General features: G+C 41.7%; 1 protein-coding gene across 2 annotated transcripts in view; it reads right to left on the bottom strand.

Moving 5' to 3' along the window:
• Positions 1-25,844, bottom strand: part of grin2aa (glutamate receptor, ionotropic, N-methyl D-aspartate 2A, a) — a 140,099-nt gene that overhangs the window by 14,099 nt on the left and 100,156 nt on the right. For both annotated transcript variants that reach the window (XM_061026927.1, XM_061026926.1), the window contains 7 exons: positions 23,055-23,169; positions 14,771-14,973; positions 10,996-11,167; positions 10,160-10,313; positions 9,013-9,138; positions 8,617-8,846; positions 3,113-3,273 (listed from right to left, as the gene is read on the bottom strand). In XM_061026927.1, coding sequence (XP_060882910.1) covers positions 3,113-3,273; positions 8,617-8,846; positions 9,013-9,138; positions 10,160-10,313; positions 10,996-11,167; positions 14,771-14,973; positions 23,055-23,169 — 1,161 coding nt within the window. The remainder of the gene's footprint in view (positions 1-3,112; positions 3,274-8,616; positions 8,847-9,012; positions 9,139-10,159; positions 10,314-10,995; positions 11,168-14,770; positions 14,974-23,054; positions 23,170-25,844) is intronic.

Raw genomic sequence — 25,844 nt, 5'->3', positions numbered from 1 at the left:
CCTACTGTTGAAATCCAGACCCTGGATCAAACAGTTTAGTAGATCTACAGTATGACTCCTGATCAAAAATGACTTCAGACATTCTTCTTTCACATTTGGCACATTTCATACACCAGGCTCCATGAACAGAGGCTACACTCCTTATGTACTGGTTACAGGTTCGACTCCCCATCCGAACACTATTCTATAGGCATGTCATCCCCTACTCTCTCTATCCCTACGTTTCCTGTCTATCTTCCTTCAGCTGCCCTGTCAAAATAAAGGCAAAAGCCCAAAAATAACCTTAAAAAAAGTTTATTCATACGTTACGTGCAGAAGCCCTAAGCTGACATAAATCCACACACTTCATCTTCGCTCTGTTTTCCTGTGACGGTGTGTAATTTTATTTTACTGCTCGTACCTTCTTATTGCTGTTATCTTTTTATTTTTTTCAGCTCTTTTAGTTTCTTACATCTTTTTAAATCTTTGGTTCCTCTTGGTCTCAGCTCTTGTTGTTGGGTTCTTGTGTTTCCTGGGTTCTTATAATGGTTCTTGGGATGGTCGGGTTATATATGTCTGTTGGGTATCATGCACTTTGGGTTCTTTTCTGTTGAATTATATTTAATTATTTTTTGTATTTTGCATCTGTTATGTTCTTGCTGTTGTTAATGTTCTTCTGTGTTTGGTTTAGTTTGCTTTTTTCTTGTTTGTCAGAGCACTTTGTAAACCTGTGTTTTTAAAAGGTGCTATATAAATAAAGTTATTATTATTATTATTATTATTATTATTATTAATAAGCAGTTGTTTTCTTGAAATCTCAACATATTTTACCTGTCGTCTCAGGATAACAAAGCTTATTTTCCCTTCATAGCAAATACATTTATCTCATTATCTCTTGATTATTTTCTGGCAATCTAGAAATTGAATGAATCAGGTTAGTTGCTGAAGTCAGGCGATGACATGCTGTACTGCTATTACCCACACTCATGAGGTAAGTAAATCCTATTTCTATCTTTGTTTTGTGCTTTTGCAACTCTGGGAGTACACGATCAATAAGATGAGATCTTGAGAAAAAAAAACAACCCTGAAATGACTTTTCATCATGGGAGTAAATAAAACGTATGGATACATGTACGCTTTGGGCTTCCGTAGGTATATGGCATGATAATTTGTACCCAAGGTCTGCTTTTGCATGGATTACCAGATGAACAGTTTTGCAGCTTCTTTTTTTAAATGCAACAGTTCAATTTCATTAAAAAAAATCTAATTCCTTATTGGTAAAAAATCTAAACTTTTCTTCTTCTTCTTCTTCTTCTTCTGTGAGTCATTAAGGAGCTGAAATGTAATCAAATCAATCCCCCTCCTCCGTGCATAGTTTCGCTTCTCGTGGCTGTAACAGATTTCGCTTGTAAAGCCTGTCAGCATTATGTGTGATCACAGCTAATCCAGCCATCGAGCCTCAAACAGCTGAACGCCGCACTGTTGCTCATCTGCTAATACCACAGAATAGCATTATCAATGAGGGTATTTCAGTACACACACACACACACACACACACACACGCAGCTGCAGCTAGAGCGTGTGTGCTTCGATTGTGTGTGTGTGTGTGTGTGTGTGTAGTTAGTTTACTGAGGTGGCTATGCGTTTGTGTGTATAGCACCGTGCTACCTCAACACAGGCAAGAGCAACAGAGAGTATTAAGCATGCTGGAGCAATTTGAGCTGTCTTTACATGTTTACATCCTGGTTTACTTGTGACTTATGGATGAGAGAGAATAAGATGCAAAAAAACTCATGAATTATACACTAATATTGTTGGATGTGTATTCTATGTCTCCTTCAGGCAGCTGACCTTTTGGATTAAAATATGATTGGATCCCACCCTATGGCTATTAACCAATCAGAAATAACTTCTTCTTTTATTACATTAACCTTTCGTCTTTTAACTTACATAGTTTTGCCATCTCTTTCTGTATTTTCTCCGTTCCTTGATCTGCCTTTCCTCCTTTCCTTCCCTCCTTTTGTCTCTCTTCCCATTCCCCTCTATACGTTTACCCTCTATGTCTCCTTTCACTTTCCCCTCTTTTTTCATCCCATTAACATTTCCTCCTTCCCTAGTCTCTCGGCCCTTTCCCCCTGCCTTCATTTCCTCCAATCCGGTATTTTACCCTTGGCCTCCTACCCCACCTCCTTTCCTCCTTTTTTTTCCCCCATGTGATGGTGTGAGGAGAGTCACCCCTATGTCTCTCCTCCCTCCTTCTCTTCATCTACCTCTACCTCTCTATCCATCCATCTCCCTCAAATGGTTCCTCTCTTTTAGTCAGTGCTTGCCTCTCCTTGTACTTTTACAGACACACATTTATAAATGTATTCACAAATAAACATCGGTTATGGAAGTACAGTTACGACAAAAGAAATGAGAGAACTCAAAACTAATTCTAAGCTCAACACAGACTGAAAGCATAAGCTTAAAAACACCAAGATGCAAATTTGAAGGTGTAGAATCAGGTTTTTAGAATTCAGTAAAGAGCTAATGCACAGTTTCTTCTGAGCCTGCACAAATTTATTCCAGTTGTATTCATAGGGGACAATAGGGAACATCCTTTATGTTCGCCCTGCACATACCTGATTCTGCTTTGACAAATCTGTCCTTCTGCACTTTGCAGATTGACCTGCAAAGTGCAAACTGAGTCGTTCCTAACTCTGTTTTGTACTCTCTCCAATTTTTTGGACATCAATATTCTTCCATGACACACCACCACCACCAATCCCATTATAGAGCCCAGTGCTAAAAATAGCTCCTGCTGCTCCCAGTGAGGAAGCCCATTCATCCCCAGTCTCAGAGGAGCTGTCACACACACACACACACACACACACACACACACACACACACACACACACACACACACACACACACACACACACACACACACACACACACACACACACACACACACACACACACACACACACACACACACACACACATAATAGCAAGTACACTAACAGACCTACCTCCACATAAACACACATACAAACTGTCATTTTTTACATGCTTAAAAAAGCATTAGTGATTTTTTTTGTTGTTGATATATTAAGAATTGGGCAAACACCCACTTTCAGTGTTTCCTTACCCCGTTTTGAGGCTGACCAGTGCGTCCACCACCCCAGTTTGATGGTATTTCACCATGTACTGGTGCATGGCAGGGTAGTTCTTTCTGATGTTCCTCTCCGTGGATCCGTTTGGAACCGTACCGAAGCGGAACGGAGGCGAGTACGCGTACGGGTTCTGAAACTGTGGTTGGAAGACAAAAGAACAAAACGGGGGGCAAATAAGGAGAGATGAGAAAGAGGGAAAAGAACAAAGGTAAATAAAACATAAACACAGAGAGAAACAAGGACATCAAAAATGTATTCCAAGATTGAGTGTGAGCATGTGTGTGTGTGTGTGTGTGTGTGTGTGTGTGTGTGTGTGTGTGTCTTAAATGTGTCTTACTGTGTTTGTGTGAAGGTGGATCAAGTACAAGATGGATATGATGAGCTATAACTCGCAGTGAAGCAAAACAATTCTACAGTTTTGAATACATTCTGAAAAGAAAAAGGTCTAATCTGGTAAGAAAACTGTGCGAGTATGAAATGAAAGTAACTTTATTGTCCATCAGATAGTGACCAAAGAGGAACGTTCGGTAAACACACTCACATCGGGACTACTTTCTGCTGATTGATATGACAAGAGTTAGTCTGTAATTGGAGCAGCATCCCTAATGAGGTCTATTCTTCTTGTGGATTCAGGGTCCCTCAGCCCAGGCTGAACCGCTATAAACACTCATTTGTGCTGATGTCCATTAATATTCTGAATAACAGGAAATGTAGGATGTGCCGAGAGGCTGTGCAATATGTCAACGTGTCTCTGCTGTAGGAAGGTGTGTGTTTATGTATATGTGGAATTGTTGCATGTTTCTTGTGATCTCTCTTTTTGAAGTTTTTTATTCTCTTGCAACTGGAGGACAGAGTGTAAGACTCATTTGTCTTCGGGGAAATCTTTTTTTTCTGGTTGAATGTCTTCATATTTATTTCAAAAAGAAAAGTGAAAAGTTTTTTATTTATTTTTTTTTTTTTAAGAAAACAGCCCACATGATTAGACTCCAGTCCCAAGTCCCTATCCTAGCCTTCGGGGACGTCTTATCTTATCTTCTTCACAGCAATGGTCTTATATCGAGAAAAAGCAGACCTGCCGTTATTGACAAATCAGATATTCAACACACCAGTGTCATAAAATGATTCCTGTTATTCCTATTCCTCTCTTTAACCCCCATCTCTCTAATGGCCCACACTCAAACAAAACCATAACAGGTTATTTGAAAATGTGAAAGACACCCACACGAGATGAAAAAAAGAATCTTAGATTGAACAATTGTTTGCTTCGTATAGTGTGTGGAGAGCATCGATGTGATCAAAACAGCACAACACACACACACACACACACACACACACACACACACACACACACACACACACACACACACACACACACACACACACACACGCAGGTTCCTTTAATCAACAACCAGAGTCCTGACTCTCCAAACTGAAAAACTCAAAGACTTCTCTGGGTCAAAGTCAGGAAGAATTTGAGATGAGTTTTGAGATAGTTTTGAGATTACTTTAAAAAAAACGAAAATTCCCAACAACAAAAATATACTAAGGGTCTGACAGGTGAAAGTCACACACACAGCTCCTCTGGCAAATATCAGGAGTTTTTCACGACTTGTCTGCCAGCGTGAAAGCCCCAATAGTGTGTGTGTGTGTGTGTGTGTGTGTTTCTACACAAATTCATAATCCATGATCATTTCATGGATCTACATGTCTTTTTTCCTTCACTTTCACATTACTAAAATGAAGCAGACCCCGTGGACTCTATTTGCATATTATGAGTGTTGCTGTTCTGCTTGTTGCTTGTTAAACATCGGTTATAAACACTGATGTGTTTGATTGCCAGCGCTGAATGATTCATGTGAACTTGTTCATAAACATATCTACACGTTATATACATTTAAATGAATTATAATGTCTGCCTTCTGCATCTGGATGTACATATGTGCTTCTCTATTTTTCAATCAGGTCAAAGCGAGTGCGGCTTTAATAAGTCAAAGTCTGCCATGTGTGCCCGTGTGTGAAGCGGTGATGTCACTCAGGATGTGTGTCAGCATCACGAGTCCCGGCCCTCAGGAGACGCCATCGTCTCACGCAGACCTTCCTATTGTCTCTCTTTCCGCCCTCAGTTTTCCCTTCGTCCTCGCCTTTTTTTTTTTTTTTTTTAAGGTGGAGCAGCGGCTGTGAGGTCATGTAGACGGCACATGTGTGAAACAGGGTGTTGCTGCTGAAAATCTCCAGGCTGACCGAGGGGACTGGGGAAGGGCTCTCGCCTTGCTCAATAATAACCAGCAAAGGGCTTTTGAGAGCTGCACCAGCTGCTACTAATGAAAGCTTGATGCAGATATGATGAGAACTCCAGAGTCCCAGTCAGGTGGAGATAAGTGCATGGTTACAGAACGTGGCCTTGAACTACAACTCATCCACTGTTATTCACATTTTTTTTTTCATGGGAGTAAAATTTGATCCGTTTTCTACCAAAAAATATGATTATTATTTCATATTCTATAATCCATATTCTAGTATATTGATTCAAATAGAATTGTTTTAAGATGTGATGTGTATTTACCTCATTTAGTCCAGGATTATTTTACTCCTCTCCTCTCCTCTCCTCTCCTTTGTATCGCTTCTTTTCCTTGCTCTTCTCCTGTCACACTCTCTGTCCTCTTATTATGCAAGTTCTGCTGTTATATAAGCAAAGGACTCCCTTTTTTTTTTTTTTACGTGTGTCTGACTGTGTCTTCGTCTGTGTTGGGCCTATGTGTGCATGCTTATGTGTCTGTTGGGGGCTCTAGTCTAGACTAAGAATTTAATGCTTCTGTCTGTGAAAATGAAATGCCACAGTGATTATCAACCTTTTTTATATAATAAACATTCATTTAGCTGTAAGGTTTGTTTTCAGGGCGACACTGAGAAATCATTGACTTTTTGTTCACTTTCAAGATTCCTCCTGCACTTAACTTGTGCTTTGCTGAAATTTGATTGAGCCCTGCTTGTTGCATCCAGGATCCAGCAGCGATCATAATTGTCATTTTGGTGCATGAATCACACACCAGATAAAAGCAAGTAAGTTCTAGTCAAAGGTTTGCTAATACGTTCCATTTTTATAGAATATAAGCTTAGGCGTGCAGTAAAGTTACTGCTGTGGCAATTTACCAATCAACACTATGCGAGGCAATGATTGGAGCGGGGATTGATTGGGGGAGTAGCTCAGCCTGTTGGGACTTGGGTTGGGCACTGAAGGGTCGCCGGTTCCAGTCGCGGTGCGAACCAAAGTATGGAAGTTGGTCTGGTGGTCACCTCCCGAGTACTGCTGAGGTGCCCTTGAGCAAGGCACTGAACCCCCAACAGCTCTGGCCCCTCCCTGTGTAGCAGCCCCACTCTGACCCCACTCCACTCTTATTGATTCCAGGAACTAAGAACTATTTTAGTTCCTAGAACCCAATTTAGAGGAACCTTTTTAGCTCCTGCTTCAGAGTAGGTACCATAGCGGTGCGAATGCAGACAGAAAACAAGTCCCCTTGGTGCGTAGTTTACAAGGAAACTCCCGAGTTCAAAGACCAGTTTTTGGTCTGAAAACACCTAAAAACAGAGTGTAAACCAGGATTTCCCCCCAGGGATTAATAAAGTGTGTAAAATAAAAATGTTAATACAAAAAGTACTCTGCTTGTTATCAAAGCCATTATTACCATTGAGACAAATCCTTGGTGGTTATACAGCCTAAAACGCCAAAGACTGTGCATGAGACAGCATGCTTGGAAAACAGTTGCAAAAAAACCTGAGATGAAAGGAAAAAAGATCAAAACTTTACCAATTTTAAAAGCACGGGCAGTGGGTGTCATTGTTATCTCCGCAGAGGGCTCACAGAGCTGTGAGTCACTCAGGAAATGTATTGCCCTTTCCATGTTTGCACAGTAAACTCCAAAAAAATGTACTATTTTTGTATAATTCTGAAAGAAAAACCAATCGACAAATACATCATTTTATCTTCCTAACGAAAGACCTCTCCCATTTCACAGGTTTTTTTTTTTTTTATCAGCAAAACAAAAAAAGTGTGTCTGGCTCTATTTTGCAATTTACTCTTATTTACAAGGTTGTCCGTTTTCAAAGATCCTCCAGTCTACATGTGGAGGAGTCTGAATACAAAAAGCCAAACCTTCCTTTTCTTTCAGTTCTTTCCGTGTGTGAAAAATCCAAGCTGGTTCTGAGAAAAGTGCCAAGCGAAGCCTTTTTTGGGTGACAACACACAAAACAAAGGCGGATTTCTTTAATATTTTTCTTGTCACAGGATGTTCAATGTCCAGCACGGCTCAGCAAATCTGCCTGAACGGCCATTTACCCTCTTTGTCTGGGTCCTTTCTTCCCTGACCCTCTCTGTCTCTCCATATCTCTTTTACTTTCCTCCCTCCATACATGTGCCATTCCTTTCTCCCCACCGCAGCCGTCAACCTGGCCCATATCTGTCCGCTTGTTGTCTTGTACCATCTTGTGTGTCTTGGCCTCTCGCTATTCCTCAGTCGCCCTCCTGCCAGTTGCTTTACCCTTTGTTCCGTGCCTCCCTCCCCACCCCCCCACCCCCACTCCCCCTCCTTCTGCGTGTTGTCAAAACCCTCTACATCACTCTCAAATGCTCTCTCCTTGGAAGCGTCTCCTCATACATCTGTCTCCCTCTCCTCCGGATCTCTCTACCCTTTTGTCTAGCCTTTCTTTGCTACTTCTCTACATTTGACCTTTTCCTGTAATCTTTCGGCCAGTCGTCCTCCTCCTCCGGCGTTGACCATACTTCCGTTTCTCTATGTATTCAAAACTTCCCATTCTTATGCATACATTCTTACATTTATGGGCATATTATCACAATTTTACCTGACATAATTTGCAGCTAAGGAAAATAACAATCAATCCGTGTTAATGGCAGACATTTTCATTTTTGAATAAATCTTTTTCCATGAATAAGCAAAAGATTATCGCTACTATCTATCTCCTATGTTTACACATACTATGAAGAATCAATCATTTAAATAGGGTAACAACATTTTGCATACTTTCAATAAAGGACATGTGTTTGTAGGGGTCTTCAGTAAATTCATATTAGAAAAAAGGGGGTAGTCACACGCACATCACTTACAGTAGGTGCAGGGCAGCTCAAAAACAGCAGGCTGAGGAAGAAGCTATGCCCGCACACTTGCTCGAATGCCACAAAAAGTTTTTATTCCATCACAATCACAAAACGTTTCGGCCACAGGTCTTCTTCAGATGATATGTATAGTTTTGATTACCACCTGAAGCAGACCTCTGGCCTTAAAGAGATGGAATAAAAACTTATAAGGGGCGTTTGATCAAGTGAATGATTTGCTCACACAATTTAAAATAGCAGTATCACACGATAAAAGCATTTGAGCATGACATCAGAGGAAACCTCACAAGACCCTCTGACGAACAACCTTTTAGCCAGTCAAACCAATTTTTTAAATGTGTATTCCATTACCTTGTTGTCAGACAGACCGGTGACTTGGTCGACAAACTCCTCCTGGATCATGAAGGCAGCCAGGTTGGCAGTGTAGGAAGCCAGAAAGATCACAGCGAAGAAGGCCCACACAGACACAATGAACTTACTAGTGGTTCCTTTTGGGTTTTGGACTGGCACAGAGTTGTTGAAGACCAGACCCCAAAGCAGCCAGACCGCCTTGCCCATGGTGAAGGAAGGGCCATGGGGGTCTGAAGAGAACGGCGGGCGGAGAAAGAAAGGTGGTTTAGGGGAGGACGAGGGAATACAAATGGTTGATAAAATACTCTTTTGTGGGACACGCAGATTTAAGGATGTGCTTCCTTTGCTGTGTATGAAAGAGGGCTTATGTGTGCTTCTGTTCATGTGTAGGCTTACCTCTTCCCTGCGCCAAGTTTCTGTTGAAGCCAAGAGGACTGATGTACTCAAACATGAACACGGCCATTGCAGTCACCAGTAGGAGCATCACAAACATCATTACCCACACTGATGCACTGAATGGCTCTGAGGGAGAGAGAGAGAGAGAGAGAGAGAGAGAGAGAGAAAAGAAACAAAAAGGGGAAAAGATTAAGTATTAACACATGTTGGATTAAATTTTCATATCTCACACATCACTTTTTTTTATTTTATTAATGCTCTCACTTTCTGTCTTTCCATGACCAGAATGAATGAATCAATCATGTGCACACACACACACACACACACACACACACTGCACGGATAACTAGCTGACTCCTGCATGTTCACGCACCCCCCCCTCACGCAGACACACACTTGCATTCACACGGGCTCACCTCCCCATTTGACAGTGTGAGGAGGCGTACAGTATAGGAAGCCCTGGTGTCAGCACTCCTGTCCTCCCTCTGAGCTCACAACACTACCGCAGAGATTAAAATCCTGCTCTAATGTATGGGAGAGCATCGCTGGCACAGGGCCGCGCACCTTGTATGCGTGTGTGTTTGTGCGTGTTTGTTGCTGGCAAGCAGCCATTTATGGGTCTTCCTGCTAATTGCCACTTTCACAGCAGTAAATGCATGCTGCATACATGTCAGAGTGTGTACTTTTTGGTGCCTGTGTGTGCCTCTGAGTCAGTGGCTCTCTGTACATGTGTGCAGGACTTAGGATGTCCATGAAGCGCTGCGCATCAAATGAACGTGACTGAGCAGCCGTAACAGGGATATCCATGGCAAATCCCGAGTTTAAGTCCCTCTCAGGTAAGTGAGAGTTATTGTGAAGGGAAGCTGGAGTTCAGCTAAATCCCTTAGATGAAAGAACAAGTATTGACAGCTGTGTATCAGGACTGAATTGTGTTGTCAGCTCAGGGAACACACACACACACACACACACACACACACACACACACACACACACACACACACACACACACACACACAAACACAAACACTCAAAACAAATATCATCCTCCATCCTAGACTCACACCCCGGTAAAACCAAACAAACCGATCTTCCTCTCCCGCCCTCCCAAGTCGGACAACAAAGCAAACAGTTATGCCTTGACAGTTACCGAGAAAGGCTGACGGGGAGACAGTTCCATTGCTACGGGAGACCATGACGCTGATCCCGGTTTCCACGAACGGGACGGAGAAATCGATGACCTCAGAACGCTCCTCATTGATCGTCAGAGATCCGACGGCCATGACGGCTTTCTTATAGACCACCTGCAGGGCGGAGGACAGAGGAGTGGAAGGGAGGGGAGGCAAAGGGAGAGGGGTAGAGGGAAGAAAGGGAAGAAGAAGAAGAAGAATATAGACATTATGATTTGAAAAATCCAAACACCTGCTGAATCTGAATTTAACTCACTCCCCATCAATAAGGTTTTTGGAACTCTTACAGAGTGAATAATGTTCTGTCGTAAAAAATATTGACTCCAATAAAGTTTACAGGCTTTGAATGAACTCCAGGATGTTACCTACAAGTTGAAGTTGCTAATTAAAGACATGCAAAAGAGTTTTTTTTGCAGAAGTAGTTGAGATTGTGTACTTCCTGAGCATTTATGACTTGTGCCAAAGCCTCATAGCTGAAACCAACGTTTTGCAATGGCAATACTTAAAGCTCCTTTAGCAACATAAGGTGCAGGGATATCAAGTCACAAAAGCACTTCTAATGTCCTCTCAGCCTTGGCTTGGATTGCTTAGTTTAAATGTATTACAAACTAAAAGTGAAAGGACAAATAAGTGGCTGCCTGCCCTCATTAAGAATCATCCAAAAGGACCAAAGCAGTCCAAATCAAATGCATTTTGAAATCAAATTAAATGTCTAACTTTACAATCGCAAAACATGTATTATTTTAGCTAGATAAGTTGATACATATGAAATGAACACGGTATGGGTTTTTCTTACCTCTCCCACCATCCCATTCCAGACATTGTTGATCTTCTTGCCATGCTTGCCATTGGTTACCAGGTACAGGTCATAGGTGAACTTTACGTACTTTGCAATCTTCTTCAGAATATCGATGCAGAAGCCTTTGCAGCACTTCTTGATGTATGTCCCACCAGCCTCTGTTGTGTTGCTGAAAAAAAAAAAAACACAAACAAAAAGCACAGCATTAGCAACTGTGAGGCAGTGCACCCTACAGAACATTTGACATACTTTGAATAGAACACAAACTGAAGACTTGTGGGCAATCTCCCTTCCAGGGACACAAAAAAATGCAGTTTTCCTACTTCTGTTTGACTTGTAAAATGCACCAATGCTCAGATGTCATCCTGGGACTATTTCACCTTTAAGTTCAAGTTGTTCTATTCAGGAATGACATCAGAAGACTTGAAAAATATGTTCCTTCCACCTCCCTGTCTCTCTAGAGAAGGAGGTTTATGACGGCACTGCATCTGCAAGCCTTGTACCATATGTGGAGCTGAATGTGAGAGCAGCAGAGTTCAGGCACTGTTCAAATGCACACCAGAGCGCATATCAACTTGCAGCCACCTGGGACTCTCATTTACCTTTCAGATATGTGCTAATTAGGCGAATATAACCTTGTCCTTTAGTTCAACAACAACCTGGATACAAAGTTGACAGAAAGAGTGAAAAAAATCTCGACACGTCCAGTCGTGACTCTGCAGTTACCTGCAGAGATAAAACTCTGAAACTTTGGCAGGATTCTGTGATGCTGGAAAACATTAGTCGAGTCTTGCTCCAACTGAAAACTCCAGCATTATCCTCCCTAGTCAGCAGCGATCTGTCAAACGAATGCCATCACAAGTGGAATACTTTCCTCTTTTCAAACTTGAGAAAAGTTTACCTTTACGGTCTTACATTCCGTCACTAGAGAGAAGGCTTATTTCAAAAGAGCCAAGCACTGATCTGTTAGCTGTAGTGAATTCCTCCTCTTAAAATGTTTCACAAACAGATTGTGCTTACACATTATTTTAAGAAGCCGTTAAGAGCTTATCTTAGTGAAATGGATTTAATTTACATTAATGTAAACAGCATTATGTCAAACCATGGGGCGCAGGTAGCGTAGTGGTTATTCCACACACCCCATGTATGGATCCTGTAGTCCTCAAATCGGGCGGCCCAGGTTAGAAACCGACCCGTGGCAGCTTTCCGACACGTCATTCCCCACTCTCTCTCTCTCTCCCTGATTTCCTATTTTATCCACTGTCCTCTCCATGAAATTTTCTCCAATCAAATTTAGAGAAGAACACTTTATGCAGACGATATCATGATTTTCATAGTGTGTGATTGTGATTTAAAAGCCAGCTCATTTGTTTCTGTACTTTGCTTTTAAGAATAAATAAGGTTGTTTATTAATTTGGATGTCAGTCAGGCACAATTTAGGGAAAAGGTTTTTGTTTACTTTAAATATTTGAAATTTGATTTTAAGTGTTGACCTTGCAGGAGGAAAAAAGGGATAATTTGGTACAGGGAGGATGGATGCTGGCGCAGGGAATGGATTCTGTTATAGTAATAACAGACCCAAGGACAAGCCAGTGGAGTTTATGGCAGGTTCACCTAGGGGGGGGGGGGGGGGGGTAGTGACAGAGGAAGCGCATAGGCCACAACTGTGATAACTGCAATCATGCACACAGTGTACCCATTTCAGAGAGGCCATGGTGCAGTTCAGGGAGTGAGAGCATTTGATGTTATGGAGGCTGTTTGTGAAGTTGCCAGGTCAACTTGATATAGAAACACTACAAGGCCCGAGGGGTCTCCGGAGAGGGCGTCGTGGGTATATGTGTGTGTTAGCTTGAGTGTTACTTGTTCTTAGGCCCAGCCTGGATGAGTGAATTTGTGGTTCTGCATGCATGGATAGGCCTCCATCCCTCAATCCAACCCTTCCATCATTCCTCCCTCTCTGACTCTCCTCCTCTCCTCTTCCCTCCGTCTTTCCCTCTTTTCTCCAAATGGACACTATGGATGCTTGAGTGAGAATTGCGCTGTGGGAGAGTCGAGCGCAGCCGAATGCACTGGCCTGTGAGTGAATGGACATGTGGCAAAAAGAGAGTGTATATGCTTGTGTGTGTATGTGAGTGTATATGTGTGTGTGTGTTTATATTCCTCCTTGGAGATGCTTTATCCTCTGCCCTACTTCACAGTGATTCTGGATGAAAATCTCTGGTAGCCTCTTCCCTGGGACTCCATTATTGCTTAATCAGATCTGGTTATCTGAGTGAGTGTGGCTATGCGAGTGTGTCTGTGTAGTAGTTACAGACAGCATTTTTTGTTTGCATGTATGTATCCAGCCTTAAGAATGACACAGTTGGAGTTGTGAACATGGTAATCTTACTGTAAGTGCGTTCCCAAGTGTGTATTTTTTTTCCGTTGCGGAGCAATAATATTAAATTATCTACAAACCAATTACACGCTTTGATTCAGCAGCACTGAAGCCACGCAATGGCACACAAACGCACACAAACCCTGAGCCACATTTTCTGCGTATGCGTGTAAACTTGAGAAATATAATACAGCAAAAAGCTAGACGTATTTGGGCGTCACAGAGAAAATTGGTAAGGAGGCAAGTAAACTGCTGAGTACAGCAGTTGCCTCCATTTTCAGGGGGAGGAAAGAAGCTGCTGCATAGATCGCACACTGCACCTCTTCCCATGCTTATGAGGGGAGCGAGCGAGGGAGGGAGGGAAGTGCTGAGGGGAATATAAAAAAGGATGATGCTATTCGTGCCTCCTTTTACCAAAACACTTTATTTTACTGTGTTCTCACAAAGTGAACAGCCAATTATTAGACCACATCACAGTGAGACAAGAGAATATTTCATTCGGCATCATTGCTTTAAGTCGTGCCGATACAATTTTAGGTCTTTAGTTCAACAGTATCTACGAATGTGTGGTTATTTTTGATTCCCATAATAGAAGATGGAGTTCTGTCTCGTATCAGTGTTGCTTAACGTAAGGACTGGATAATATGTTTAGTTTGAGATCTGCAGAAGACCCTTGACATCGTAATATTGCCCTGTTGGAAAAAAGTTGCTCATTGGGAGCTGAGCGGTGTGCGGACCTTTCACTCTTTTTTTTTTGTTGCAGTTTATCCATTTTTTGTACTGCACCATTATGCATTTTGCTTGGCTGATTGTTTTTTTTTCCATTCTTTTTTTCCCTCTATTGTTTCTCGTTTAGCTTAGTTAAAACGTTACGCTTACTAGAGCAAAACATCTTTATTTTTGAGTATTCACATTCTGTGGATTAAAACAGGTTGAATTCAAAAGTGACGAAATATCACATTTACGTTTGTGTTAATCCACAAGTCCCTTTGTTCTAAGCTATCAAAGCTAACATGAAATGGATAGCAAGTTGCTTATTGATACCCTTTAAAAACAATACGTCAAAGAAGGACTAGTTCTTAATTTTGATATTCACTTTTTTCCTTTGGTATTCAATGTTTGTTGGATTGTAAGTATTGTGCTTCACGGGGGAGGGGCATACAAGTTGTGAGAAAAATGTAAACTGTATGCAAATTAGGGTAAACCGCCACATATAGGACTCTTTTGAACAACTAAAAATACTCATCAAGTAACAATTTTAAAAACGACAATCAATTCATACTTTTTGTTCTGAGTAAAAGAAACAAACATTTATGTTAATGAAATTTAAAGAGGCCTTTTTTAAGAAGAATTTTACTGGGTGAAGCTCGCCAGCTTACATAATACATGACTTACTCTTTGATGTGCTTCCTGCAGGGCACTGAGTTCCTCATGCAGGTACCAGTGAGCCTCTCCACGTCCTCCACGATGACAAAAGGTTTCTCCTCCAAGGTGACGATGGACAGGTGGTTGTCATCCAGCTCAGCATCGCCGAAGGAGTTGAAGCGCGGCCACACCGGGTACTTCAGTGTCAAGCTGCGGTTTTCTAGTTTCCCCATCTGAAGGGAAGGATAGGAGGTCGACAGAGATGAGTTGATGAATGAGTTAAGCTCAAGAAGATTTTCAAGAAACAAAAAAACAAGAGTGGAAGTTAAAAAAAAGGCTTTTACAAAAGGTGCGGCTCTCATCCAATACTTTACAATTAGTGAGCAGATCGGGAGTCAGCATCTGCCCTAAGACACGTTCTGTTAAAGCTAACACTCAGCAAAACTGTTGCCCTCGGATCTTACGGTTATTAGCAGACAGGAAGCAGAAGTGGTGGGGGAAATGATATCCAGTGAAACCAAAGAGAAATGCAGTGTGTTACTTATCTTTACCTGTAACTGCTGTAACCTGTTGCATTATAACTTAAAGCAGAGAGGAAGTGGAGAGGATTACAAATGTAGACACATGTTAACAATTCCTTTTCATGTCACATACAATGCTTTTTTTTTTTTTTTTGGAACAAAGACATACAAACCGGTATACATGTTTACGGACCATAAATAATGGGACTGCTAGGACGACTATAGGCACAAGATAACGGATTAAAAGCATGGTGTGTAGGGATGCATGACCTAATGCACACAGAGGGATGTACAGTGAGCTATAAATGCAAACATATATGAGAAAGAGAGAGGGAGTGTGGCGGCATGATAGCGCTGCGACTCTGTTAATAATTCAGAAAGTTTTCAGAGCAGTGATGTCACATATTCCCGTATGGATGCTCTTCACCCACCCACAGCTGTCTGCAAATGTGTGTGTGTGTGTGTGTGTGTGTGTGTGTGTGTGTGTGTGTGTGTGTGTGTGTGAGTGTGTGTTGTTGACGTGTGTTTTTGTAAGACAGGGACGGGGGGGGGGGGGGAGAAAAAGCGAGACAACAGCAGGCAAAAAGGCTTTGCTCGACTCTCAATTATTAATGTTACAGGAGACAGAAAATGGCAAAACCTCGCTCTCACTCCTTCCCTCCATTTCAAAACTCTCTTATTTCTTTCTTTCTTCTGTTCCAGTCTCTCTGGTGGCTCCTTACTGCAATACTGCTGTCGAGTGGTGCGGAAAGTTTTGTTTGTTTCGCAAACTCATTAACGCACACGATCGCGAACATGCGTGACGTAACAAACTGTGACGGAATAAGATACCAAACATGTTGTCCAGGTGTGTGAAAGAACAAGCACAAACAGTTATATACACATTAGAAAGGCGTGCTAATATTTTACCCCTTTGACCCTGTAGTCATATAGGACAGAAGTCATTAACCCCCGACACACACACACACACACACACACACACACACATACATACACACACGCATGTTGTTGCGCAGCCTGCATGCCTGGCTAAGTCATTAACAGGCAAGCAGAGAGGAGGAAGTGAAATTAGCATTTTAATTGTTTTGCTTTGAGTGGTTTTCTATCCTCTGACAGGGATTAGAGTCTTTTCTCCACTCTTAGTTGGCACCACCGTCAACAGCTCACTCTGCTGTCGGCTACATCTTCTCCGGTGTGTGTGTGTGTGTGTGTGTGTGTGTGTGTGTGTATAGGTGCATGTGTGTATGTGATGGCTGTTAGGGGGTCGGGACAGAACGTTGAGGTGGCATGTGTGGGATTTCTTGTGTGTCACCTTCACTCTCCAGGGAACAGTCGCATTTGTCTATCTGTCCTACCACAGCTGTTCTGCATTTCACAAGCGAGTGGGTGCGTGCATGTGTCCCCACAAACACGTACTGTATATGCGTGTGTACCTGTGTGTGTGTGTGTGTGTGTGTGTGTGTGTGTGTGTGTCGATCCAAAAGTGCGGGAAGATATAGCAGCAAACGGGACTCTGAAGTGTTTAACCAAGGGGGAAATTTGTGCATAATCAGTAAGATAGGGCTTGTATCACAGAAATGAGGGGAATCTGGGGAAGGAGCAAACACAAAACCTAAGTCAGAGAGGAAAGGAGTGCAGGTTCAAAACATTTGGCTTGTACCGCACAAGCAGTTCGGAGTCGTTTATGGGTCTTAGTTGCAAGCCGTGTGCTATTCTAATATACACACTCCATACTGGTTACATTTACTACATTTTGAACCTTCAAAGTATCAATGTGTATAATTGTGTTCAAAGAAATGTTAAAAATTCAGACACAGTAATAAAGTCTCCTCTCAATCATTCATTTAAGCTCTGAGTTTTGGTCCTGATTTGGTTGGATGACTCAATAAACTTGAAGGGGAGACATATATATATTCTACTCACAAGATGGGTAGAAAAAAAGAGAAAGAAGAGGAGGAGGGGGAAAAAGAAGCTGACTTCAGCAGCTATTCTGATTTCCTGTCCTCCTGCGCTCCTCTTCCCTCTTTCCTTCGCTCTAATTAAACAAAGAGGGTTATAAATTAATGCCTAGAGAGATGAGAGGATTCTCTCTATCGACCGACCAAGCAGCATAATGCTGAATCTACCCTGTATAAAACACCAGATATTACACACGCACATTGCATGGACTAGGATGTGTGTGTGTGTGTGTGTAAGTGCGATGTGACAGCAGGGCCAGTGGGAGGTTACGATGATAGGGCCTGTGGGATTACCACATAATAACATCCCATGGCGGCAGTCTTATCGCACCATCACCCTGCGATGGATTGAGAGCCACTCTGTGATGAGATGATACTCGACCCAAGAAGAACTAAGTCTCTGAATGTTTTTTTTTTTTCCTTTCTTTTTTCTTGAAATCCCTTGTTTTGTTCGGCGAATACTCCTCACACCTGCCCTCCTTTTTTTTAGGCTGTTCCCTCTGTTCTCCTTCCCTCCTTTTCTTTTGCTTTGACATGCTCTTTGTGACTGCATTTCTTGCTCTCTGTTTAATCTTTATTACACCACCGTCCCTCGCTCCCTTACTGTGTCTGTAACCTTTGAAAAACACACAAAAACACACGCTTCAAAAATGTCCTCTCATGGCTCAATGGTCCCCTGTTGGTGAATGATTTGAAGACGACTGTGCTCTGTTAGATAGGTAAACAAGTTCACCTACTCTCACACTCACACTCACATACACAGACTTCATACACGATCAAAGGCTACAATATTTTTTTTTTTAAAGAACAGGGGTCAGTGCTTGTACACTGAGCACCTTCTCTTTGCCACTCATGTAGAGTTATCGTTGTGGCACATTGCATTATGGGAGAATGAGTTCCTAATAGCGTGGCGAAACGCATTCAGTCATAAAACAGTATCTGTCACTCCTGTCAGACAAAATTATGTCGGGGGAAAGGATTCTGCTCTCACCCTCCTACGCTTGCTCTGTGTCTTTGCGTGTGTTTTACAGTCTGTGTGTGTGTGTGTGTGTGCGTGTGTGTGTGTGTGTGTGTATTCACGTGTGTGTGAGAAAACAAGGGCAGAGAAAAAGAGGATGACAAGGTGGAAGAGTGAGAGAAAACTACATCCATGGATTTAGTCTTCTTTCTTTAAGATTCAGAGAATAGGACAGAAAATGCACGTTTGTGTGGATGTGTGTGTGTGTGTGTGTATGTGTGTGTGTGTGTGTGTGTGTGTGTGTGTGTGTGTATGCACATAAGCTTTTGTGCACATCTGCTTTCCATATTGTGATTCTCCAAGCACAAATCCCATGCTGTCTGTTATAATTATTTTGTAAACTGGCTCCTAACACTGCGGCAGCTCCTGAAGCAATTTACCCACTCCATCTACTCAGCAGGAATAAAACATAACATCCTGGTTCTGATCTGTAAATACACTTTTCTCATTTAATCACTGAGGTTATGTACTGTAACACTGTAAGCAATAAGAAAATTCTGCAAAGTCAGTGATTCTTAACCTTGGTATTTCCTCTACCTCTAAGAAAATTTGTAAAAAAAAAAAAAAAATTAATTCATAAAAAGTTAAAATTATACTTACATGGACATCGAACTAACTACTGTATAAAACATGTAAACAATCATATTTATCGTTTAAGAAAAGATGTTCTAGTGACGCTAGAGATGATGACCATGTGAGATATAGTTTCTTTATATTTACATATCTTTATATTTAGTTATTCAAATCGTTTTCTGTTCAGCAGCAACTGATAGTTCTAGCATAACTATCAGTACATTTCTCTTTTGTCCAAATATTTAGCTTTCTACTAAATACCTGTTAATCAGAAGATATTCTCATCAACACAAGTTCAACCATCAGTAAGTGAGAAATGTCATTCTGAATATTCAACCTTTTGATTTAAAGCACCACCATGCCTAAGAAGATTGCAAACTTTTTTTTAAACTATCAATCTTGTTTAAACATGATACATGTTTTAATGAGCTTCAAGTACAAGCCATTAATATTCAGGTGAATATATATTTTTTTTGTATGGGTTAGCAGCTATTGTTGCCAAAGTTACGCACACTCCTTTGAACCTTTCAGTAGCAGACTATCATTAAATTGATTTAATTCTTCCTCTGGATTCAACATCATTATCGGAGTTTCTTTTTTTTTTAAATTGAGATACACTGGGAAATAATTTCAGCAAGTGTAAAACTCTATAAATGGTGAATGCTAAAGTATTCCCTTTCTTCAGGAAAGGCTGCACCCAAATGTTACATTTTCTTGCTATTAAAAGACTCCGGCTGTAATGAAAAAAAAAAAAAAGGTTTCTAGATAAAAGCCTATTTTGCATAAATGTCCTATTAAGCCACTCTGGATCCAGCCCTCTCATCCATTCATACACACTCGCATGATTTGCTGCAATCTGAGCTTCTTTTAAATAAAACAGTCATTTGATGGCGGTTACGTAATCCTTAAAAAAACAGTCATACACATCCGACTGCGCAGGTGTAGCACTTTCAAAGCCCCTCTTCCCTAAACTCAGAAGAACACCATCTAACCAAATCTGTTTGTGAAAGCAGGTGTGTTTGTTACAGAGACCAGCAGGTGTGGATTCTTTGAGAACCTGAGTGTTAAACACCTGTGGTGGGCAGAAACAGAAAGAGGGAAAATATGCACAAGCTGGTGGCTCGGTTTTACCTCTCTCCGTCTCTTTTTGTGTCTCTTTTTTCCTGTGCTCATTTGCTCCCGCTATCTGGGCCCATCTGTCTCTGTGTCTCGCTTGTCTCTGCATCGCTCCATATAGCTCCTCCTCTGCCTGTCTCCCCCTCCTGTGCCTCAAGGGGACACATTTTATATTTTTAGTGCATATCCATATTTTAGTGCAGTTTCTGAATTTTTATCTCTTGATCATCATGGAAGTCTCTCTCCTCCCGCTCTGTGTGAGCTACGGATTTTTTTTTTTTTTTTTTTGCGCATGGGTAGGACGAGTGCAGCAGAGGGAAGGGGTAAGCGAGAGGGAGGGAGAGAGAGAGAGAGAGAGGGAAAGCAAGCTCCCAATTACGTTTCCACTTTGGGTCTCCATGTCTCTCTTTCTCTGCACCACAGTGAAGTGGTACTAATCAATTTCTCTGGCTCTCTGTTTACAACAACACACTCTACCTCCCGTCAGCAAACCAACAAAGGGTCTTTTGTGTGTGAGCCTGTGTTGGTGGTTGCGTGTCAGTATGAAATATGAAGAAGCTTGGCTCAAAGATTGGGTGGAGGCTGTGCAGATTGCGGCAGACTTAACCGAATACTGTAACAGCCACACACACACACACACACACACACAAACACACACACACACACCGATGTGACGTGAAAAAAAGGATTTTGTTCATGCACAGGTTGCTCAAAAAGTATTCCTGTCAATAACCAGAGTGGAAGGGGAAACACACACACACACACACACACACACACACACACACACACACACACACACACACACACACACACACACACACACGGGCATTGACCCTATTCCACCTCAATAACAGAGGTCTCAGTCTTTTGATTAACTGTGGTTTTGATGTGCTATCAGAGACCACAACCGCAATGGCAGCTATAGACAGAGTGCACGGATAATCTGGCCTATAAAGGAGCGCAGAAGAAGGGATGAGGAAGGAAAAAAAGCATAGAGGAAAGGATGGAAAGATGGAAGCAAAAAGGAAAGGAAAGAGGGAAAAGGAAAGAGGAAGAGGAGATATTAGGGAAGATACAGATGCACGGATGATCTGGAATAGGAAACAAGTGCAGGGGATAGATGAAGGAGGGGGAAAAAAAGGAGAAAAGGATGGAAAGATGGAAGCAAAAAGGAAACAGGAAAAAAGGAATCAGGAAGAGGAAGAAGGGATATTAGGAAAGATACAGATGCAAGGATAATCTGGAATAGGAAAGGTACACAGGGAAAGGGATGAGGGAGAAAAAACATGGAGGAAAGGTGGGAGCAGGAAGAAACAGGAAGAGGAGATATGAGGAAAGACACGGGGTACGTTATGGGAGAATGGAACAAAAAAATGGGGTAAACAGCAAGGGAGACGAATGAAAAGACAAAAAACACATAACCATCTATCTCCCTCTCTTCCAAATCCTAATCATTATTTTTAGCCACATCCTTCCACTTTTTCAATTCCTCTCTCGAACTTTTGCCTTCCCGGCCTGAACATCTCTGAATGATGAACTATTAAGGCATTAAACATGAGGCATTTAGGTCTGTAAGAGGCAGCCAGCTGTAGGTATAAAGACACATGGCTGCCATTTAAAGTCCATTACAACAGCACGAATACTCAGCCGCTCATGGAGGCCATTTATTTTCAAAGTTTTTCCGCATTAACCAGCTGAAGGGATCCAAAGGCTTGTTAGTAAATGAGCTCATTGATCAACTAAGTTTTGTACAATGATGCAGAGGTAGACTTTCTGTAGGCGTCGGGTTTTTTTTTCTTTCTTCTGTTTAGCCAAACTGGTTGTCACTCTAACCAGAAACTTACCAGTTTACCCGTTATTAGGTTTGCATTGGATGAGGTAGCTTTTGGTTGAGGAAACAATGTGTCAGTCACTATTAAAAACATCAACAGAAACCATATTTGTACGCACAGATAGGTCATTATTATCAGGGTTATCACAGAAAGATTGGTTTTGGACCGTATGTTTAAAGATATGCAAAAAAAAGTGGAAAAAAAAATAGAAACATTTAATAATTGTGTTGATCTTCAGTCACAGAAACATGCTCAAAAGACAAACAAAACCGTCAACAAGGAAGACATTAGGGCCGTAATTCAAGCAAATATTCACCAGTCGCCAACCAAATTTCTCTGTCGTTAAAGGAAGAATGTGCAACATAATAAATATAGAAGAAATCAATCCTGTGTAAATGTCTCTCTGAGTCATGATTGTGTACAACGCGTGAGACACACGAGTCCCGCTGGCTGTACTGATGTCTGAGCCGTGTTTACTTCATGTTTACATGGACGGGACCGCCCGCCGACTCATCCTCTTGCGTAGAAAAGCTGTTTAATTAAAGAACGCGAGGAGAGAGGGGGTTTGTGGTGTATCACTGGGGGAGAGCGGAGGCTTAATGGCGGAGGTGTCAGTTTGTGTTGGTTTCATGCTGGGGCTCAAGGGCGACATCTACTGGATCAAAAAGTCGCACATTCTTCCTTTAAAAAAAATGAGGTTGAAAGATTATTTATTTTGTATCTTCCTCGATGCTAGTGTTCTTCTGTATCCTTCACGACATTAGATGTGATGCACAAAGTCTCACAACACTATGGCTCCCAAAGATGCACTTATTTATTTGCTATATGACTGACTGGGCTATATGCTATATTTGCTATCAAAACGTTGTGTTCTTTAATGCACATAGCAGATAAATAAAGATAGAGCAATGGTGATGCTTTTTTTTTGTGCATCATATCTAGTGTGTGTTTTTTTTTTTTTTTTTTTTTACGATTCAGTACCTGAATAAGTGATGTGCATGTGTTTTCTGACTTTTCCTCGTCTTCTCTATACGGCCAGATAATACTTTTTCCTTTTTTTTTTTTAGTTAAATGATTCAATTTTAGCTTGAAAAGTTAAATGAATCAAATAAGTGTAAATATACTATAATCCATGTTACAGTTGTAACTGGTCCTAAAGAACACACTTAATAATTTACACACAAAATGTACGCGCACGCACGCGCACACACACACACACACACACACACACACAAACACACACGCACACACACACACACACACACACGCGCACACACACACAGGTGTAGATCCTACCTTCTCCCATTCCCTGTCTTTGTTGAGAACAATGACGACCAGCTTGGGGAATTCCTGATAGCCGTCCTCTGTGAATGACAAGTCCTTGCCATCCCATGTCACATTCATCATGTACCTGATAGTGAACGGAGAAGAGGGGGGGGGGGGGGGGGGGGGAAGAAGGAAGGAGGGGGGAGTAGCAAGGCAGAGGGTGATAAGGAGTAAGAGAGTAGAGGACGGACGTGGAGGGGGAGGTGAGAGAAAATCGAGGATGAGAAAAAGAAGAGAAATGAACAGAGGCGTGGAGAAACAGGAAAGAGGAAAATTAATACATTAGCATGAGAAAAAGTCAAATTACAATCTAGTAGTATTACTAATATAAAATATTCACACAAGCTCTTTTGTATTAAGAGTGAACATTTTATTCTAAGGGATTTAAAAAAAAAAAAAAAATCCATTCATGTCCTACAATATTGTGTGTGTGTGTGTGTGTGTGTGTGAGTGAGTGTGTGGCTCGGTCAACCTGTAAGCAGGTAAGACTCCTGGAAATGTGTGTTTTAATAGAACGACAGTATTATTAGTAAAATAGTTCAGGGTTTTTAATACTAGAAACATGAACAGAATAAAAAAGGTTCAATTAGATTTGATACAAGTATGGGTATACGCATGATACTGCCCACAATGCAGTATCAGATATCGGGTACTGGGAATCGGATATCAGGGGTCAGGTACCCCATACCTTGTATCAGGTATTGTGTATATGGTATCAGAGAGCGGCAGTCAAATAACCTATCTGATACCATAACCAATAAGCCTTAAAAAGTAGATTTGTAACAGGTGATTAATCATGTAACACTAATAAAAACAACCATGTTTTGTAAGGTTAGTCAAACATTTCAGCAATCAGTACTTTACAATATTAGGTTTTTAATTCACAATGGTGAAGAGAGAGGGGTACTCGGTATGAAAATCGACCAATCCTCAGGTCTAGGTACCAAAAATCCATACTGTGAAGGAAAAAAAAGGTTGGTAGCACCTAAAGCACACACACAAACACACACACACTGTAATGAGTGACCCATATGGCAGGTCACATTAGCTAAGATGGAGGGCAGGGGGAAGATATTCTTGGGTCCACACAGCCTCCACATTAATCACGGGCTGTCCTGTCCCACTCTGTCTCCCTCACTCCTTGTGTCAGCGGTCATGTACAACACAGGGGGGAGACAGCTCCTCTTTTCTCTCCCTTTTTTTTTTTTCTCCTTCCTCCTCGTCTCCATTCTGGCGTCGCCGAGGTGAAAACTTTCAAAATGGAAAATGCACATCCAGTAGTCTGAGACGGTGGCACAACCCGAAGCGGAACAAAACCATGTGAAACAACGAGAGAAAAACAAAAACCTTGAAAAAACCTTTTCTTGAAATTCTGATTATCTAGTCACAGTAAGTATATGAAATAAGATTTATGATTCATATTCCCATATGAGCATGTTACACATAAAAGCAATAAATACCATTTCATGATGCATAATAAAGAAAACAGCCTGGGTCAAATGTGTTTTTAAAGTGCGTTTGTGTGTCCCTTTAAATAGCTTTTGGTAACACACACACTCACACACTCTCACACACACACAGCCACTCAATGCTCAGATGAAATCAGCCAGAGATAAGGGGATTGAGTGGGTTTTTGTGATTAAAATAATCTGATTGGCCCCGCAGGCAGCCAGGTGAGAAGTATTAAACCATTTGATTGGACATGGGATGCGGCGCTGAACCCAATTATGTGCGACCACAGCCGAGGAAGAGGTGCGAGAGGAATCGATACCGGCGCACGGGGCTGCTCTTTTAGACAACAGCCCATTCTGCGCTTTGCCACCATCTATCTGGAAGTGATGCAGACAGGCCACACACACACACACACACGCACACACGCACACACACACACACACACACGCACACACGCACACGCACACAAACCGTCAAAGCTTTCCCCCTTCTTTCCATCTGTTTACGCTACATTTTGCTCTCCTTTGTTGCTCATTTGGATTATGTTCGCTCCCTTGTGCTCGTATTTCTTTTGACGCAGGCCATCAAAGATTTGTTATTTAAAACGATATTGCAGACGATCTGATGTAACAATGTCGAAACTCATGCAGGGTGTCAGAAGTCCATGGCTTTGAGTACAGCATCTTGTAAGTAGACAACATTTACACACAACAAAAAGGCTTGCAGGGAGCAAATGAGGATGTTCAGCCAACCTCAGTTCATCCCTCTGTCTTAAAGGCTGATGTTTGTTTTTTAGTTTGACATTGAGTCCTGTCTGTTAAAACTCTTAGCACAGCCTCTGTCTAACCCAAGCTGTTGTAGGTTCTGTCTCTATAAGGCCTCCCTCCCTTAAAGCCCACTTTCTTCCAACTGACCACCTCCCTGGAACCCTTAAAGTGCGTCCCATAGACTGTATATAAAGCATGGACATACTGTAGTCCCAGTGATGTCACGTATTGCTTTCTGAAGTGGGGTTTTGAAGCTGAACGATGTTGGAAATGCTATCTCAACCTAACTTCCAATCAATGTAGAAACAGGCAAAGTGTTGAAGTTAGGGCCGACCTAAAGCCTCCTGGCAAACAGCTACAACTTTATAATTTTATCAACATGACTACTGCTAACATACAGCACGTTTCACGATGCACAAATCAAAGAACATCATTTTAAAAAAACAACAGGATGGATGCAGGAAGGATGAGCAGAGTGTGTGTCTGCAAGTATGTTTGGGCAAACGTCCATCAAGCAGGTGGACCTGATAGGGCGTTGCTA

This window comes from Labrus mixtus, chromosome 20 (assembly GCF_963584025.1).
Source record: "Labrus mixtus chromosome 20, fLabMix1.1, whole genome shotgun sequence".
Classification (NCBI taxonomy): domain Eukaryota; kingdom Metazoa; phylum Chordata; class Actinopteri; order Labriformes; family Labridae; genus Labrus; species Labrus mixtus.
The sequence above is the reverse complement of the archived record's forward strand: the minus strand, read 5'-3'. Positions and strand labels throughout refer to the sequence as shown.